The sequence below is a fragment of the Pezoporus occidentalis genome, unplaced genomic scaffold, assembly GCF_034315485.1.
Source record: "Pezoporus occidentalis ecotype Australia unplaced genomic scaffold, CSIRO_AGI_Poc_V1 ctg185, whole genome shotgun sequence".
Taxonomy (NCBI): domain Eukaryota; kingdom Metazoa; phylum Chordata; class Aves; order Psittaciformes; family Psittacidae; genus Pezoporus; species Pezoporus occidentalis.
In genome coordinates this window covers 192,923-210,044 of record NW_026913693.1, presented here as the reverse complement: position 1 = coordinate 210,044, position 17,122 = coordinate 192,923, and the positions used below count along the sequence as shown (strand labels likewise).

The 17,122-nt window shown below is 36.8% G+C and overlaps 1 protein-coding gene across 4 annotated transcripts in view; it reads right to left on the bottom strand.

Moving 5' to 3' along the window:
- NBAS (NBAS subunit of NRZ tethering complex) overlaps positions 1 to 17,122 on the bottom strand; it is a 180,741-nt gene that overhangs the window by 73,090 nt on the left and 90,529 nt on the right. For all 4 annotated transcript variants that reach the window (XR_009964271.1, XM_062615879.1, XM_062615881.1 and 1 more), the window contains one exon: positions 5,787 to 6,016. Coding sequence is in view for 3 of the 4 variants with exons in the window: in XM_062615879.1 (XP_062471863.1) it covers positions 5,787 to 6,016 (230 nt within the window). In the remaining variant the exon portion in view is untranslated. The remainder of the gene's footprint in view (positions 1 to 5,786; positions 6,017 to 17,122) is intronic.

Genomic DNA, 17,122 nt, shown 5'->3' with positions numbered 1-17,122 from the left:
AGCATCACTATCTAGGTCCTCAAAGCTCTTCCTAGAAATTCAAAGACAAAAACACTCTTAGTATTTACAGACTAAAATAAGGTGTGAAGATGTCCAGCTATTCGCTGTAAGTGTCCCAGAAATATGAAAAGACTTTTTTTTCTGTTATTGTATATCCCCTTAACAAAACAATAGATGAAGAATCTGCTTTATGACCAAAGCCTTAACTTACCTTCATATTAATTTTTACTAAGCCACTGAAGTTAGTATGGTTCAAATAGACAGACACAGTTCCTGGTTTTAGGCTGGTATAGGAACAATACTATTAAGGCCCATGTAGGGTTTCTGAGGTTTGGTTTGGTTTTGGTTTTTGTTAGGTTTTTTCTGTGCAGTAATTCCAAGATAGATACTGTCTGTTTGTAATTACATCCTACTGTCATGAACAACTTTTTAAAAACTGTACTTGATATGAGTACTGCTAACCCTGTTGGTTTAGAGTCTTCAATTTAAAAGTCTTGTAGGACTAAGGAAAAAAGTCTTACACAACACGAACTGCTACAAAATACAGTTTCAACTGTCTGTAAATTAGTTTCCAGAATTATAAAACTCAATCACGTTTAACATTTTCCTTATATTCTTTCCATTGTTTTCTAAAATCCTGGAAGGTAGGGGCCGACTTTGTGGAACAAAGTAACTGTTAGTACATTTTCTATACCATCATCATGATTCATGTATGACTAGGTGGAAAGCAGAAAAAACCCCTACAGATTAGACAGTATATCCTCCTAGATTTTGGGGTTTTGGGTGGTTTTTTTTTTTTTGGTTGAGTTTTTCTTTTTGGTCATTTACAAATGTAAATCTCAGCTAAACAAGGCTTATAGCTACAGTCTGTCTTAGGTGAACAGCCGACACATCTGTGTACCTTGATTTTGATTTTTAGACATGCAATCCAACACACTGTTACATTCCACTGTGATAGTTTCTACAGATATTGTAGAATTAAAATAAGATATGATGCATAGTAGAATAGCAAAATGCCAAGAAACAACATAATGCTGAAAAATCTTCGCAAACAGCTATGAGAATATCCTTTGCATGAGAGCAATTGCTATTGCTCTAACAGTGAAAAAAACCCCAAACCCAACAAAAACCCCCACACATAAAATAACAAAAGATCCACAACCTTCTTTTAATGACTTTCAGTTATGACAACCCCTGAAAAATATTGAGTGCTTTATGCTGAGGAATATGCATGCAAAGAAAAGGAGGTAGAACACAAGCTTTAAAATTAAAAGAAACAAATATATTTTAAGATAGATACAAGTATTTATTAAAATACATTTCAGAAGAAAAGAGGAAAAAGAAAAGAAAAAAGAAAATCCCACTCTCTCTTATTATGTCCTGTTCCAATGGTCACGGCACCTTCCCTCTGATTTTCCAGCATGGCAAGGTTTCCTGTATCCAATCCCTTGGAACTGGACTACAATGGTAACAGAACACTTTTTAATCCAGCAAGCAATGCTGTATGTATGAGAGGATTACAATCTGAAGTTTTTTAAAAATATTGAATAAGAGTCATCTAATCTTTTACAGGCAGATGTTCTACTCTATTTTTTGTCATTAAAAAGTACCATGACAACAGTACATTGTAAATTCCAGATTAGAAGGCACTAATGCAGGCTGTCATTCAGTACATAAAAGCAGATCCTTTTTTAAGCAGGGATACACAACAGCAGATGCCAGATCACAACACATGAACTTATATTCTTTTGCATTTTCCAGAAACCATTTCATGTACTGTCAGCAAGAAGATGACTAGTTGAAGTGAAGATTGATGTAACACCTGCACAGCAAGTATGCCACTGGCTAATGGAAAAGGTACACTGGAGGTTATGAGGTTAGGAGCAGTAATCTGCAGGCTGCTCCTCAACAATGATCTCAATACTTTCATTAATAAAAAAATGTACAACATATTATTTTCCATGTATCATCAATTCAGATATAGAATATCTTGACTGAAGGAAATCATGACCTTTAGGAATGATCTAATAAATCTTTGCTTAAAAAACAACTTCTGAAATTAGCTGAGTGACTCTAAAATGAACAATGGAGCTACTGGAGAAAGTCCAGCGAAGGGCTGCTAAGGTGACAAAGGGACTGGTGCATCTCTCCAATGAGGAAAGGCTGACAGAGATGGGACTGTTCAGCCTGGAGAAAAGAAGGCTTGAGGGGATCTCATGTATGTAAATTCCTGAAGGGAGGATGCAAAGAAGATGTAACCAAGCTTTCTTCAGTGCTGCCCAGTGACAGGACAAGAGACAACAGGCACAAACATGGGACGTTCTGTCTGAACATCAGGGAAGTACTTTTGCACCATGACGGTGACTGAGCCCTGACACAGGCTGCCCAAGGAGGATGGGCTTAAACCATGACAGGAGTCTCCATCCTTGGAGATATTCAAAAGCCACCCGGACGTGGTCCTTGGCAACTAGCTCTAGGTATGGTCCAAATAAACTGGGGAATTCGTTTAAATTACCTCCAGAGGTCCCTTCCAACCTTAACCATTCTGTGACTCTGTGATTCAGTGAAAGAGGAAGATGATATGAATACTTCAGTTGAACAACAACTCAGCCAATCATACAGACCAGGAGCAGCTGTTGGACCTAGTGGGATACATTCCCCCTAGCACTTTACAAATCTTACTAAAATCCTGTCTTTCTCTCTTAAAGAGTGGCATGCAGTGGCAGCATAAAGCAGTGGAGGTTTTAAGGAGATGATACTGTATAGATGAAGAACAAGAAGAAGCTATCAACACTGATGAAACTAAAAGAAGTAGTTGTTACACAATGAAAACATGCAAAAAAGGCAAATGACCTTTTAACTTTCTTTTCCACACCCCTTTTCATGCCCAGCCCTAACTGCCTGTCTCTGTGAGTCTGAGAACTGCCAGAGAAATCCCCACCTAAAGCTCCTGTGCAGGCAAGGTTTGGATGTACTTCCTGTGTGCTGTTGCACCAAGACTGGTGCAAAACTGAAGTCAGAAGCCATTCTTGTGGATGTTTCTTAGCCACTCTGGCTGCGTGCTAGCACAAATTTCCGAAGTATCAAAAACTCTGCCAGTGCTGTAGCGTTCAGCTGGGATTTTGCTGACTATCTTCAAGCTCACAGAAACAAACATCTGGCAGCTCAGCACAATTTTATTTTTTTCCCGTCTTGTCCTCTAAAACCTCAGTTGTATCATACATGTGCACGTGTTTGCTGTCTTCACCATTTTCTGCTGACATCAATCAGCTACAAATCACCACTGGATTCACTTGTAATAAGGGGAAATGAGATCCCCTTTTCCAGAGGCCTGTCCTCAAAAAATGTTTGTTTGGGTTTTCTTTTAAATCCAACTTGGAGAAGTGAAATGAAGATTTAAGCAAAGAGCCTTTTGCTTCCCCTCGTGTTTGAAGAGGAAAATAAGATGGAAGGCTATGGTTGTGTGTTATGCTCTGCAGCATGAATGCATCAGGCTGTGTTTACACTGGCAACAGAGCACAGCAGTATAGTAAAAGAAAGCACAATGGTTCAGAAGCTAAAGTCACTAATAAGAGCTGAAATAGATTCAAGTGGCTTTATACAGGACCTTCTAGTTTAGTCTTCTGGAAACGGACCTAGTCCATATGCATCAAAAGCATTCTGAAAACCCTATGAGCACAAGCTAAGTTATGAAATTCAGAGTGACTGATAATTGCACAATTTCGCTAAAAATCTAGAAAAAGTATTTCAGATCAGTGACACAAGACAAGAAAGAAATTGGTATTAAATCATTAAACTCACCAGCAGTGAAGGGCTGAAGACCTCAGGGTGAGTGAAAAGAAACCAAAATGAAACAAACAAAAAGCTCCAAACACAAAATCCACCCAAAAGCTGGCCTCAAGTAAAAAAATCATTTTGAAACCTTATACGCTATAGTTGGCCTGAAACTACATGGGACTTCAACTGACTACTCAAGAATGCTCAATCTTGCTCTAATTTTCCTAATTCCTTTACATTCTGCCCAAAATAAATTGTTAGCTGCTTGAGAGCTAACCTCCATTAAGTCTGTGAGACACACAGATCTTTAAATACCTGATAAATAATGCATAAGGTCTAATGACAATATACCAAATAATGGAAGATAAAATTGACAACTATTTGTTAAGTGGTTTTAGGAAATTGATCATTATAGCACAAAGCTGGTTTGTGAAAAAGGTACCATCTCCTTCAGGTGTTGCTCTGGAAAACAGCCCTTCATGGAAGATTAAAAACATGAAGCACTTAATGATAATTCAAAAATAAGGAAAAAAAAATATGCTACACAATTAGATTTAACCTGGACATTGTTTTCATTAGAAAATTCAGATTAAGAGTCAACTGAAAACATTAAAGCAAGGAAGCTTAAGCTAAACAAGTAATTAATTATATCTTTGCAACTGCGCAATATGGAACTAATACTCTCATCTACATCCTATGAAGCCTTATTTCTACTAACCTTTTCATACTGTGCTTCAATCTCTATTTGCTGTAAGGAACTTTCTCTTCCTGTTTACTTTATTTTTACAAAATACTATCTACAGGACTCTTGGATGATAATGCAAGTAAGCATGCTGCATCCAGACTAAACATTTGTAATAACAGAAGGATTTTTGTACTGTAGTTACTGCAGATAAATATCAAGACATTACATTCACCCAGTGACATTCTAGTAAGATATGTGCTCAAGAACAATATACAGAAAACAGGTTAACTCCAACCAAAACACTAAAAGATGATTACAAACTGTTCTTACGAATGCCGCACCAAAATCTATGCAGGTACAGATTTTATAGACGCAAAGCGGCAGCTTACTGTTCAAATCATGAGTTTATACTATTATCCATATTCAGCATTTCATATAAATATTTTTTTACTAACAAATTTCTATTGGAATTGAAACTATGAGTAGCTACAGAGGTGAAATACTATAAACATCTAAATATTGCCTTCAAAAGCTTTATGCACAGAATTAGTTTAAAATTGGGTTAAAAGTCATAAGAAAAGCTTCTTATTGCACAGAACAGTTCCACTACAGTCTAGCAGCTATTGAACTGTGACTGTCTTCAAATCATATAAAGTTCAAGTATAACCATGACTTGTTCATAGCTTAAAATGCCCGCACACAGGTGTTAATTAAATGCATCTTTGAAAATGAAAAGACAGTACCATCCTGTATATTTTTTTCTATTCTGGATAACTGAAAGGAGACAAAAGCATTCTAAATATCAGAATGTGTGCAGCAAAGGCTTCAGTACTTACAAATGACTACAGAGAGAAAATGCTATAATACACAGATGCTTTAACTAAATTAAGTAAAATACAGTTTATTAGCTTGATTTATAGTTCATAGCAAACCTTGATACTTGGGCATACCCTCATAGATTGCTAGGGCATGTTTACAGGAGATGACAGGAAGAGATCAGACCTCTATGCTCTAATTGCATTCATCCCTGATTAACTTTAATATGAGCAGTTAATAAACATAGTTATAGCTTCCAGTTATTCCACAGTTACAGCTACAATAACTTAAAATTATTGAGATCCATTTATTTGAGCAACATTTCATTTAAGTGGAGTAGTTGAAAAGGAGTCTCCAACTGTAACAACATTACTTTGTAAATATCTAAAGCAACTGGTAACTTAACCCTTCTAAAGGTCAGCACTACTTTCAATTTACTTAACTGATTCAAAGCTTAAAGTAATTACATTTTAGAATAAAGAAAATAAACATAATAGGTATTACTTACTCTGCCAATCCTAGTATCGTTTCTCTCTTGTACTGTCCATCTGCTGTAAACCTCTGCACATCCACTCCTTTGCCAAGTCCTTGAAGAATCTGAGCTTGAGTGAAATCCAGTAGTCGCTCATTGTAGTAATGCAGCTGATTAATCAAAGTTGCAATTTCTTCAGGCCAGTCTGTACAGCCATACTGACTGACATGCTTTGTGACCATCTGAATCAACTCTTTTGGCTCAGCCTGTGAAAATAATTGGCAACAAACTAAAAAATCCTGTAAATTTCTGGGAAAATGAAACAAAACCAAACAAAAAACCCCTAAACAACAACAAAATAAAACCCAACCAACCAAAACCAAACAAAAAGCCACCAAAAAAAACAACCAAAAAAAAAAAATCCCAACAACCCACTTGATCCCTGCATTTAAAACCAACATATTTTTTTCCATTTCTGGGAACTTTTAAGTTCTTGGAAACTTTAATTCTTTAACAGAATTCCAGTTTTCTGTGAGAGCTTTTTGCTATAACATTAAAATTTACCCTTTTAGATATTTTAAACTACTCTATACGCTACAAAAATTTAAACAAACTTACCTAACTAAATTATTAATAAGAAGCACTTCACTATGACAAAATTTCTTTGCTTTTAACACCTTTTTATTAACATTGAACTAGGCAACTGATTGGTAAAACACTTCCAACAGGTCAAAGAAAACTTAACAGATCTCTCATCAACTACAAACACTTCAACTAAGTTGACTCTAAAACAGAGACTATCTCAAACGTAAGAATAGAAGCAGTATTGTAAACTGGGAGGGAGGGGTTGTTATTGAATTTGATACACTTCCATGAAACAGAATTAATAAAAGGAATAGCTTAGCATTTTAAGAGTTGAGCACCGATACTTTCAAAGAATAAGCGTTGCAGGATCTGCAAAATACACTTGAGGCATTGCCTACATCCTGAACCTTCAAATAATTAAATATGGATCATCCATGGATAACAACAACCTTTGTTTTCAAAATACCTTCATCACAAATAAAACTTACCTGCATTAGAAATTATGCATCAAGTGCGTATTTAATCAACCATTAACTTCTGACATCAAAAACCCACACTGCAAAGCAACAATTTAGAACATGAAACAAACACAGTCTGCATGTTTGAAATGAAATAGGAAAGCACCAGCTGTAGTGATTTCCACATCACCTCAGGATCATTATCTCAAGTGGCTATTGTTTAGGCACCTACCCTTGAACACAGTTGTGTGATATGGATTCCTCTCTTCCATGAAAAAGGAGGCCACCAGGACCATAATGCCATAAGGAAGCACCCACTGAGGAAGGAGTGCCATGAAAAAAAAAAAACAAAAATACCTGGGGATGCCAGCTGTGGCTGAAATATTTTCTAAAAGAAACTGCTGATTCAAAAATGTTGAGTGAACCGGACAATATTCTTTGTTTTTATTACAGATTGATTCTAGTAAATTAGAAGTTAAACCCATGAACATGAACTAGAGTGCACAGCAGCGTAAAACATGCACCAAATATTTAACTTTGAGGCATGCCTAAATTTTTCTATGACTTGCTGGTCATTCTAAATAGATTGGTTTTCTGTCTTCATTTCTTTTCAAGTTTTAGCTGACAGGCTGCTCACCAAGTCATATTAAATGCTCCAGGGTATCCTTCTTCCTCACCACATGGTACTTTTCTGAAGCCCTCTAAACACTGAGAACTCACTGGTTTTATTAAAAACATCAGTAGTTTTTTCAAGGTTGCTTAGGAGATTGTTACCAGAATAATGAAACCTCAGAGAAGAGATAGGCAAGCAGAGCAGTGCCTCTATAATACAATTATATCAGTTGGAAACCGATCCACTGCCTTTTAGGGAATACACTAGAAAACAGAGAATGGAGACAGGGAAAGTCAGAGCAAGATGAGGAAAGCTGTTTAACATAATAGCCTAAATCCTTTGCACAGTCTGAGAGGCAGGTCCCTCTGACAACCTATGAGGGTAACTGCTCTCTTCTGCTAGGTTTCCCCTCTCTCTGTCAAGAAAAGCAGAACCCAATCTCAGCACTCTTCTTCTAGTACACAGCCCACCAGTTTATTCATAAACTACACAAAGACAATCTTGAAAGTATTTTCAAATGAATGCACTCAAACTCTTGCTAGAGAAATGGCTTCTGAAGATGATAACATTTTAATAAGTTTCCTGAATAGCATGTAATCAAATGCATCAGTACTGTTTTTTCACCATGTTAGAATAAAAATAAAGAAATCTGGATCAAGGATCACTGTGTGATACAGTAGTACCATGACAAATAATAATAATGACAAACTCACAAAGAAGGAAAGAGAAGGAAGCGAAAGATACTCTGTTGTGTAACATGTTGTTTAAAGGATAGCTGTGATCCTTGGATATACATATGAGGAACAGAAAAAAAAAAAAAAGCTGTTTCTCCCCACAATAACAAATTCTCACTACTAGGTTCTTTTCTGGGTTCTGAAATATGCAATAAAAAGGATGGCTCTAAAAAGTATCACAAACATTATTTAAAAGACTTAAGAAACATATATACAAATAGTATCTTGGGAAATAATGTCTTAGGGTTTACTGAGCTTATTAACAAGGAATAATACCCTGTGCGAATACTCATATATGTATATCCATACATATGTAACGCAAAAATGCGCATCAGTTCTCCAATCTAGAAGATAAAAAGTATGAGATCTGATAGCTGGTAAATTAATACACGTCCATCTAGATTAAAATAACACCAGTTGTTTCTTATTGCAAGCAGCTGTCAAGGATTGTGTTGAACTCTTCAGCACCAAAATTCTTTCAATCAAGTGTTGTCCTCTTTTATCCCTTACAAGACAAGACCTATGCTCCAAACTACCAGAGCACGTGAAATCAAAAATCAGTTTAGAGAAATCCCAGAGCCTGCTTCATGCAAGAGCCTATACTGAGATCTGATGTGAGACTTTCTAGGGTTTTTTAGTCAATATAAAATGATCTTTCCCAAGTTGCAGTTGTCTGCAAAACTCATTTACTGGAATGGCACAGTTCTGCTTTTCTCAGATTTGTCATCCTTCTGTAGATTCAAATTGTTTTCTTAAATAACAGTGCTGCTTGTGCAGTATCTATCAGGCATTCAAAACACAAGCTCAATGAAAATAATATAAAAAGCTGAATTTTTCGGTATCACACTGCATAGACCATGTACTTCATCATTTCAAACATTCATTCTTCAACATCTTCACATTTTTAATAATACATGGGTTTATTTGAAAGGTAAGCACAAATATTTCTACACCCTAGTAGAACACTGTAAGGCTATTTAGCCTGTTTATTTCTTTCAAAACTAAGAATCTTTCCAATTTTTCTTATAAGGAATACGGCTCTTTTGAGTTTGTTTTAAATGTAAATGATCTTCAGACTGTAATACAGAAATGACTAGGAACACTAATGAGAAAAGCTGCTTAGATCATTGAGACTAATCCACTCACAATCAGCTCAAATAACTGATATTGTGAAACCTTTCTGGATTGAAGCTGCAAAGAATTTTCATCACCTTTTGAACTGTAATCTTTTGGTAACGGTCAAAAGCTGCAAATGCAGTGAGCCACAGGAACCTGAGAAGGCAGAAGACACGTTATGTTGTGCCCAGAACCCTGTAACATCAGATACGTTCTAAACCACATTAAGTGATCCTTAGAAAGAGGTCATGCTACAGAGGAAGACACATACACGAAGCAAAATGCTAATGGACAGCAGAACTAGGAGATGACAACACATGAGCAAAGCAAGAGGCACCAAAGAGCATGGTGTACAATTCCTGCTGCAGAAACACCTGCACTTGACATGGCTTAAACTGTGACAGTTCTTTGTGGCTCCCAATATGGGGCACGAAGGGTTGAGATAATGACAGATTTGACCAGAGTGTGTTTAATCGTATTTGTGATAAGCATTCATTGTTTCGGATTAGTAGTCACTAGTCAAAATGCTGATTTATTGGCACTCAAATTTGTTGCTCTTGATCTCAAGAGTTTCAGCATGTCGTACGTTACTTACAGGCAGCATTTGCTGTTTTAGTGTTTATCAGCTGGGGGGCTTGGGCTAAGGTTCTTGTTTCGCTGTACTTGTCAAATCACAGCTCCACAGGTCGACAGAGTCTGACCCAGTGTAGTCAGTCATAAGATGTGGCCTCTAGTTCCTTCAGCCCTTCTAGAACCAAAGTACACCTCTGGAAAGCACTTACATTTCATGAGGAAGAGGAGAGCTCCCCGTAATCCTTGTAGCAACTGCGAAAATTCCCACAGCAAGAGAATCAGTGTGCTATAAATTTGAAGGTGGAGGTGGCAAGAAAAAAAGAGTAAGGAGAAGCACATACAGGCAACACTTTTCCTCACATACCAAGACAGGAAAAAAGATTTACAGGAAAGAAACATTTCACTCAAGAAGTAAAATCCTGAACATGCCTGTCTGGTCAAGAAGTAAAATCCATCCCTCCACAGGACAGGTTTTCAATAATTAAATCAAAGACACTTGTCCTCAACCGAGTCTGTTGCCACGTTGTGAGTCAAACGTACACTAACTTAGATACAGCACCATGTGAATTTTGGGTGGCCTACCTTTCAGATCACAGCCATCTCATGTCAGATCTGCTCAAAGCAAAAGATAAAGTATATGGCTGAGATGGAAGATTGGAACAGCTGAGAAATAAAACCTGTACTGTAACATCATTCAAATGAAAAGATACCTCAACTTTCTTTGCCCTTCTACTGCTGCAGCTATGTATATCGTTGGGTGACAACAGTGATTTGTTCAGGATCAGCTTTCACACCATTTTCTAATAATGGATACATGAAGCAGCAAATTCCATCACCCAGCAATGAAACCACATCAAGTCAACATGTAAAGATAACTACTAGAATACCTTTTATAAGCTACAAGATATGTCAGAATAAAGTTGCACAAACTAACAAAAAAATTAAGTAGAAATGAGGTAAGCAATAAATCTTCAATTATCAAGCCTATAGGTAGGTCTTAGACATTCAGACAATATTAAAATTATTTTCTATTTCAGATTTATAATATTAAATTCTCAATGAGAAGTCTTTGTAACATACTCTAATGTCTCAGGAATATTCAAGTAGAATGATTTTAAAGCCTGAACAGAATCCTAAACAATGCTTGACACCACAGTAATGCAAACAAACAATTTCATACTGTGCTAAGAAATGCTACTGTACTCAAATAACTTAGATCTGGATTTTGTAGATCCAGGAATGCAGCTTTGGACTCCAATTCCCTAGCTTCCCTTTTCACCTTCACCACAGATCTCATCCAGATTTCTCTTTTTTCCAAGAACTGAAATTAGATGTTTTAAAAATTCATTCCAGATGACTGGCTGTAGAAAACAAATGCTCCTGTACAGTTTAAAAGTCAGTACCATCAGCTCTGACTTACAGTGGCCAAGTTTAAATCACTCTCAAATTTATATGGTATACAGACACAATTTAAAACATGATATAGGAAATGCATATACACAGGTGACCAAAGGCTACACAGTCTTAGTTTGCTTAGAAGTTTAAGGCTTGTACTAACTTAAAAGGGTTATCTAAACTCCCAGGGAAATTAGTGAAACACACATTTGCAGTGAAATTAAACAAAACAACAACCAAAAGCAAAAAGTTGGTGAATTATGAGAGAAACACCAAAACACAGGTAAACAGTTGTAAATAAGCACTTGCAATTTCAATGAAACTGAAACTTTTTTTTTTTTATTTTCAAAGTCCTCTTTCTTACACTATCAATAAAACTTCAAAATGCAAACATACAATCATAAGTGACGTGTCATGCAAACATGTTTTGTTGCTTTATTAACAGAAATACATTTGGAATGCAAAATCTACAAAAGGCTGGAAAATTACATTTTAAAACTGGAGACTAAAAGGAACAAATCACCACTTTATGTTGGTTTGGGAATTTTTGCCTTTTTTTTTTAATAGAAGGAATGTTGTATGTTTTAAATAAACAATTCTGAAATTTAACTGTTGAAAACTGAAACACTTGGAACAGGAAGGCAGCAAATGCCACTGCTACTTCACTTACTTGGAAACTAAGTGAATCTTATAAAGGTTGTCCAAGATGCTGGCACGATTAAATATATGACATAAGTGGAATAACAGGAATATTTTCTGCCAATAAAACCTCCAGAAGAGATTGATTAAAGGATTGAGAGTTGTTAAGTTTAAAATTATGAATATTACTGTTATTATTTCTGCTTCAGAAATTACATTAAAGATGGTATTAGAATTGGGCTAAGCAGTATACAGCATCTACTAAACAAAGCCATTTCTGCAGGATTTTTTTTAACTCTATTTTCAGAGGTACAAAACTCACTGGCTAAAATATCAGAATACTCAAAATCAGGAAGGAAATTCACTTAAATCTGATTTAGTGTATACATTTTGGTCGAAAGCCAAACCGCCATCCATCACAAAATTAAATCATATATTCATCCAGTGGATATATATACTGAATGTTAATATCTGCATGTCAGTGTATAAGTTTCATCGAATTTTAACTGCAGATATTTTAAGGTAAATTCCTAAGAAATGAAACTCAGTCACAAAAGTAACACATGATCTTTTAATAGCCAGCAGCAGAAATAACAATGATAACAAAGAGACCTTCAGCCTAAAGAAAACCACCAGGTATAAGTTCAATCAACACAGTTTCCTACACAGAAACCAGTACTGCTGCAGGAAAAAAAACATAATGCAAGAGTCTGCTGTTAAGTAATAAAACATAAAAATAATTTGAGAATCTGTCCAGAAAGTTGTTTCTACAGTTATGTTAAATGACTTGTGTCTCAAGAGTTGATCAAACTGCTCCAGTGCTGTTTTAAATGTTTTGCTTTGTTTTCAATCAGCTACTCCAGCAAGAATGACGAATAATTCATTTCAATAGAAAACTTTTCAGTTTCTTTTTCACCTTATGTTTTTTTACAGATTCTGTCTTATTAAGATATTGACAAGTCACATTTATGTAGAAAAATCTTACCATTTTACCTGACAGTTGTTTTAAGTGGAATCAACATGATATATAAAGGGTTAAAATGTCAACTGAAAGAAACCTATGAAATGAAAATGATAAATTATGAAAATGAAAAATTACTAGTTTTGAGTGAAGTGCCTGCTACATTCATACTACATGTCATTTTCCATTTGCAGTAAGCATACTCTTAGTTAATAATGTCATTGTTTAAGTAATTATTCAACCTTTTGTCGATCTCTATGTTTGAATAAATTATTGTATGTTCTTCTAGAATATGTCTTTAACGATCTATATGGCAGCAGCTGAAGACATATACAGACTTTCAGACAAGCATTCACTCCTACTATAAAGCTTCATTATATAATATGATACAGTTTTAATAAAATACTGAATCTTTTTAACAAGTACAATTACTTGACTGGATACATGCAAATAATTCTGTGCCTTGCTAATTTAAAGTTTGAAAACCTATTATTCCATGAGTTACAAAACACGCAATTTCCTCTTTCCTGGCAGTTATTTAAATGCCAGAAGTCAAATATTTATTTATTTTTTTTCATCCTAATCCAGGAGCTCTGCTAGTACTTCTTATTTGAAGCATGAATTTCTTGGTGATTGCCTTCTCTTATTGGGACATAGATCTTCCTGAATAGCTGCTTAGGCTAAATTTATAGAGGATTCTTAACCTAAATTTATGTATCTTTTTTAAACTTAACAGATGGACAAGCCAGCTCTCTCACTTGACAGGAATTCAGCAATGTCTGAAAAGTTACCTGTATTGCTGTTGTGGTTTAAACACAGCCAGACACCTCGTTCACTCACTCCCAGTGAGTGGTGCCGGGCTGGAAGCAGTCGAGGCCCACGTCCTGCCCTCCCAGAGGAATGGGGAGGAGAACCGAAGGAATGCAACTCCCACGGGTTGAGACAGGAACAGTCCAACAAACGATGTACAACACAAATCACCACCGCTACCACCAACGACAACAATGATAGGAGAAAATAACAAGGGAAGAGAATACAATACCACCTGCCGAGAAACGAGTCTGACCCAGAAGACCCCGTGTCCTTCCGGGTATCTCCCAGTTACCCCCCCCGGGCATGACGTGCTGTGGTATGGAATACCTCTTTGGCTAGATTGGGTCAGGCATCCTGTCTCTGCTTGCTCCCAGCTTCCCCTCCTCCCTGGCAGAGCATGAGCCCCACAAAGTCCTTGGTCAGGGTAAACATCACTTAGCAACAACTAAAAACATCGGTATCACCAGCACTGTTCCCAGGCTGAAAGTCAAAACACAGCACTGCACCAGCTACCAAGAAGGAGAAAAACTGACTGCTACTGCTAAACCCAGGACAATTGCCAACCCAGATGAATACAATTTTGCTAACATAGTTTGTGTTCTAAGATGAACAGAAAGTTTTCAACAGGGCTACTTGCAAAATTAAGGATGCTCACTGACAGGAGAAAATAGTTACAGAAAAGTGAAATAGAAGATAAAGCCAACTGACACTGTGAAGATTCCTTCAAAGAGCTGTTGGTCACCTTTATACTGTTTCCCAGAGAGGGAAAGAGGAAAGCATTAGTATTTATCCCAACTACCTCCCTTGCATGAAAAGCCACAAATGTGTCTCCAGAGGAACACAGGCAAGCCAGACCTCAAACCTCTTCTGACATGAAATGCCGGTTTGAAGATCCTCTTTACTGAAAGAGTATTTCTGAACAGCTGGCTCACAAACAACGCTCACTCTGCTTTCAGAAGTAGGATTTAACAGAATAGCTTATATAACCCTTGAGAAACAAAAATAAGCAACACTGTAACCATCTCTTCTTCTTAAGCAGCACTTACCTTGAAGAGATTAAACCACAGGAGAAAAACAAAGACAAAAACAACCCATACACCCACCCCCACCCCTCAAAAAACAACAACAAAACAAACCCACAAACCACCAAAACCCAACGAAACAAAAACCCTCAACTATTTAAAAATAGCTCTTTTATGAATCATATAAATGTTATTTGGTCCCAGCTATGAATGGTGATGCTTTGTAGTGTTGCGTGTTTAGCGAAGTATGAGGACCTCTGAAACACTGGCTTTATCAAACACACCTTGACCAAAGGAACATAGCTGCCACAATCTGACTGTAATGTCACTAATTGCTGGATCACTATTTCAGAGATCATACTGGAAGATGTTCAAAAACATCCACAGTGACTGCTGGTTCAGGAGAACTTACTTGAACTTTAAGCCTTTGAACATAAATAAGGTCATGTTTTTTAAGTCCATCATAAACCAACAATAAAGAGCATGACCCTTCTACCATCTACAACAGACTTAATGCTAACCACTGAGTTTATGAACAAAAAGTTGAACGTTGAGACAGAATCTGGTAGCCCATAAGATCTGCCCCTCTCCCTCTTCCTGTATACAGCCTTCTTACACAGCATTTATTTCCATGTCAAATGAAGTCTTGATTTTCAACATCCTACATTCAGAATATTATTCTACAGCTGTAGCATAAGGACCATGGCTGAGAGTTCTGTTTCTCTGGCTTATATAACTGTATTTATAATTAAGATCAACCTTACATGAACAGAACTGCCTTGGAGCCAGGTCAAGCCTGAAGAATGAAATGCCATCAAAACAACACAAATTTGTACATATTCAGTCCCAAGCTCAAAGTACTTTTCTTTTGAGCTTGTTTTCATTAATGAACCCCCCAGAACAAAAACAAAACTAAGAAAAAGAAACAAACAAACCCACACATATATCAGCATGTAATGATTTTAAAACTGTTCCACATGCTGGTTTTCCCCTATGGAGAAGGGGGTGAGAGAGAGCAAGATACACATGACATATTTGTCATACCCACTTAATGCACTTAAAGCCTACAGATGCCATTGTGGTGAGGGCAGTGTAGAAACGCTAAATATGGTCCTGCAAAGGAAGACATGAACAGACAGAAACAGTGGTCTAACAATGACAGGAATACAGAGAAACAGCATGGGAACTAAAATACACAATGGCTGTGATACAGAGAGAGAAAATGAAGAAAAACAGGAAAAAAACCTACATTGAAGACAGTAAATTCATGTGAGGGGAAAGCAGACCTAATTCTGCCTCTTAGAGAGAGACTGATAGAGGTTTCCTCAAGGAGCAAGCAGCAAAAAAGCGAAGCAGGTTAAGTGCACAGAGCATAAGTTCACTGTATAAATTCACCCTTTCACAAAGTGACTCAAAAGCCAGGTATGTGAGTTTATTTAACTCTGTGGAACTGAACTCCCAGCTTCTTCACCAACTCTAGCCTGCATCAAAAGCATCACTAGAGAAGAATCTCTGAGGTTACCATTTCAACATACTGCCAGTTGCAATGTACAAAAGGGCAGGAATCAAACTCATTTCCTTGAATGAAAATAACAGCTAAGGGAATAAAATCAAAAAAGAATTTTCTGCTGACAGCAACTTCCCTCACCTGCTATTAATTGCAAAATTCCCATTCTGCTCTGCAACTGGCAATTTCTTAGAACTGCTGATGATACTCCATGAAAAAGCTTGTCCCCAGCTAAGGTCAGTAAAAAAAACCTCCTCTTCAAAGCCACATAAACACTTCAGCATTAGATTACTAGTATGAGGACAGAAACAACATATTGATTAATCTTGTGTTAATTAAAGTTTTTCACTCCTTTTCAGAGTAAACAATCCCCCAGATATATTTAATCTGCTCACTTTTACATCACCAGGCAAGTGAGGAGATAAGCCATTAACAGCAAAAATTACCCCGCTAATTTCTTGCTCAGCTCTATGGCTTTTCTTCTCATTTATCAAGACTGGGAAGTAGTAAGCAGTGAATCAGCATGGCAGCGGGGGACAGCTGTGATGCAAGCAAGGTTCAGCAGCAGCCAAAACACTTGTGTGTTATCAACACTTCTGGCCACAAATGTAAAGCACAGCACCATAGGAGCTGTTATGAAGAAAGTTAACCCCATCACTATCAGCCCCAGTAGAGACGTAAACCAAAATCAAATACAGCTTCTCAAAGGGTATTAAGTCTCCTCACATTAATGCTTTCCACAGCCAGTCCATTTCTGGAGTTTTTTTCTCATCTTCTGTCTGGCATTATCCTTACTGACCTTTATCTGTGGTTTTATTTGACTGTAGAGCTCTTTCAATGTCTTCCTCAAGATAAGAAACTACAACAGCTCACATAACCTACATGATAACTTCCATATTACTAGAACAACTAAAATTCAAAATTGTCCTGGATACAAATCTAAAGCAGTACTTTCC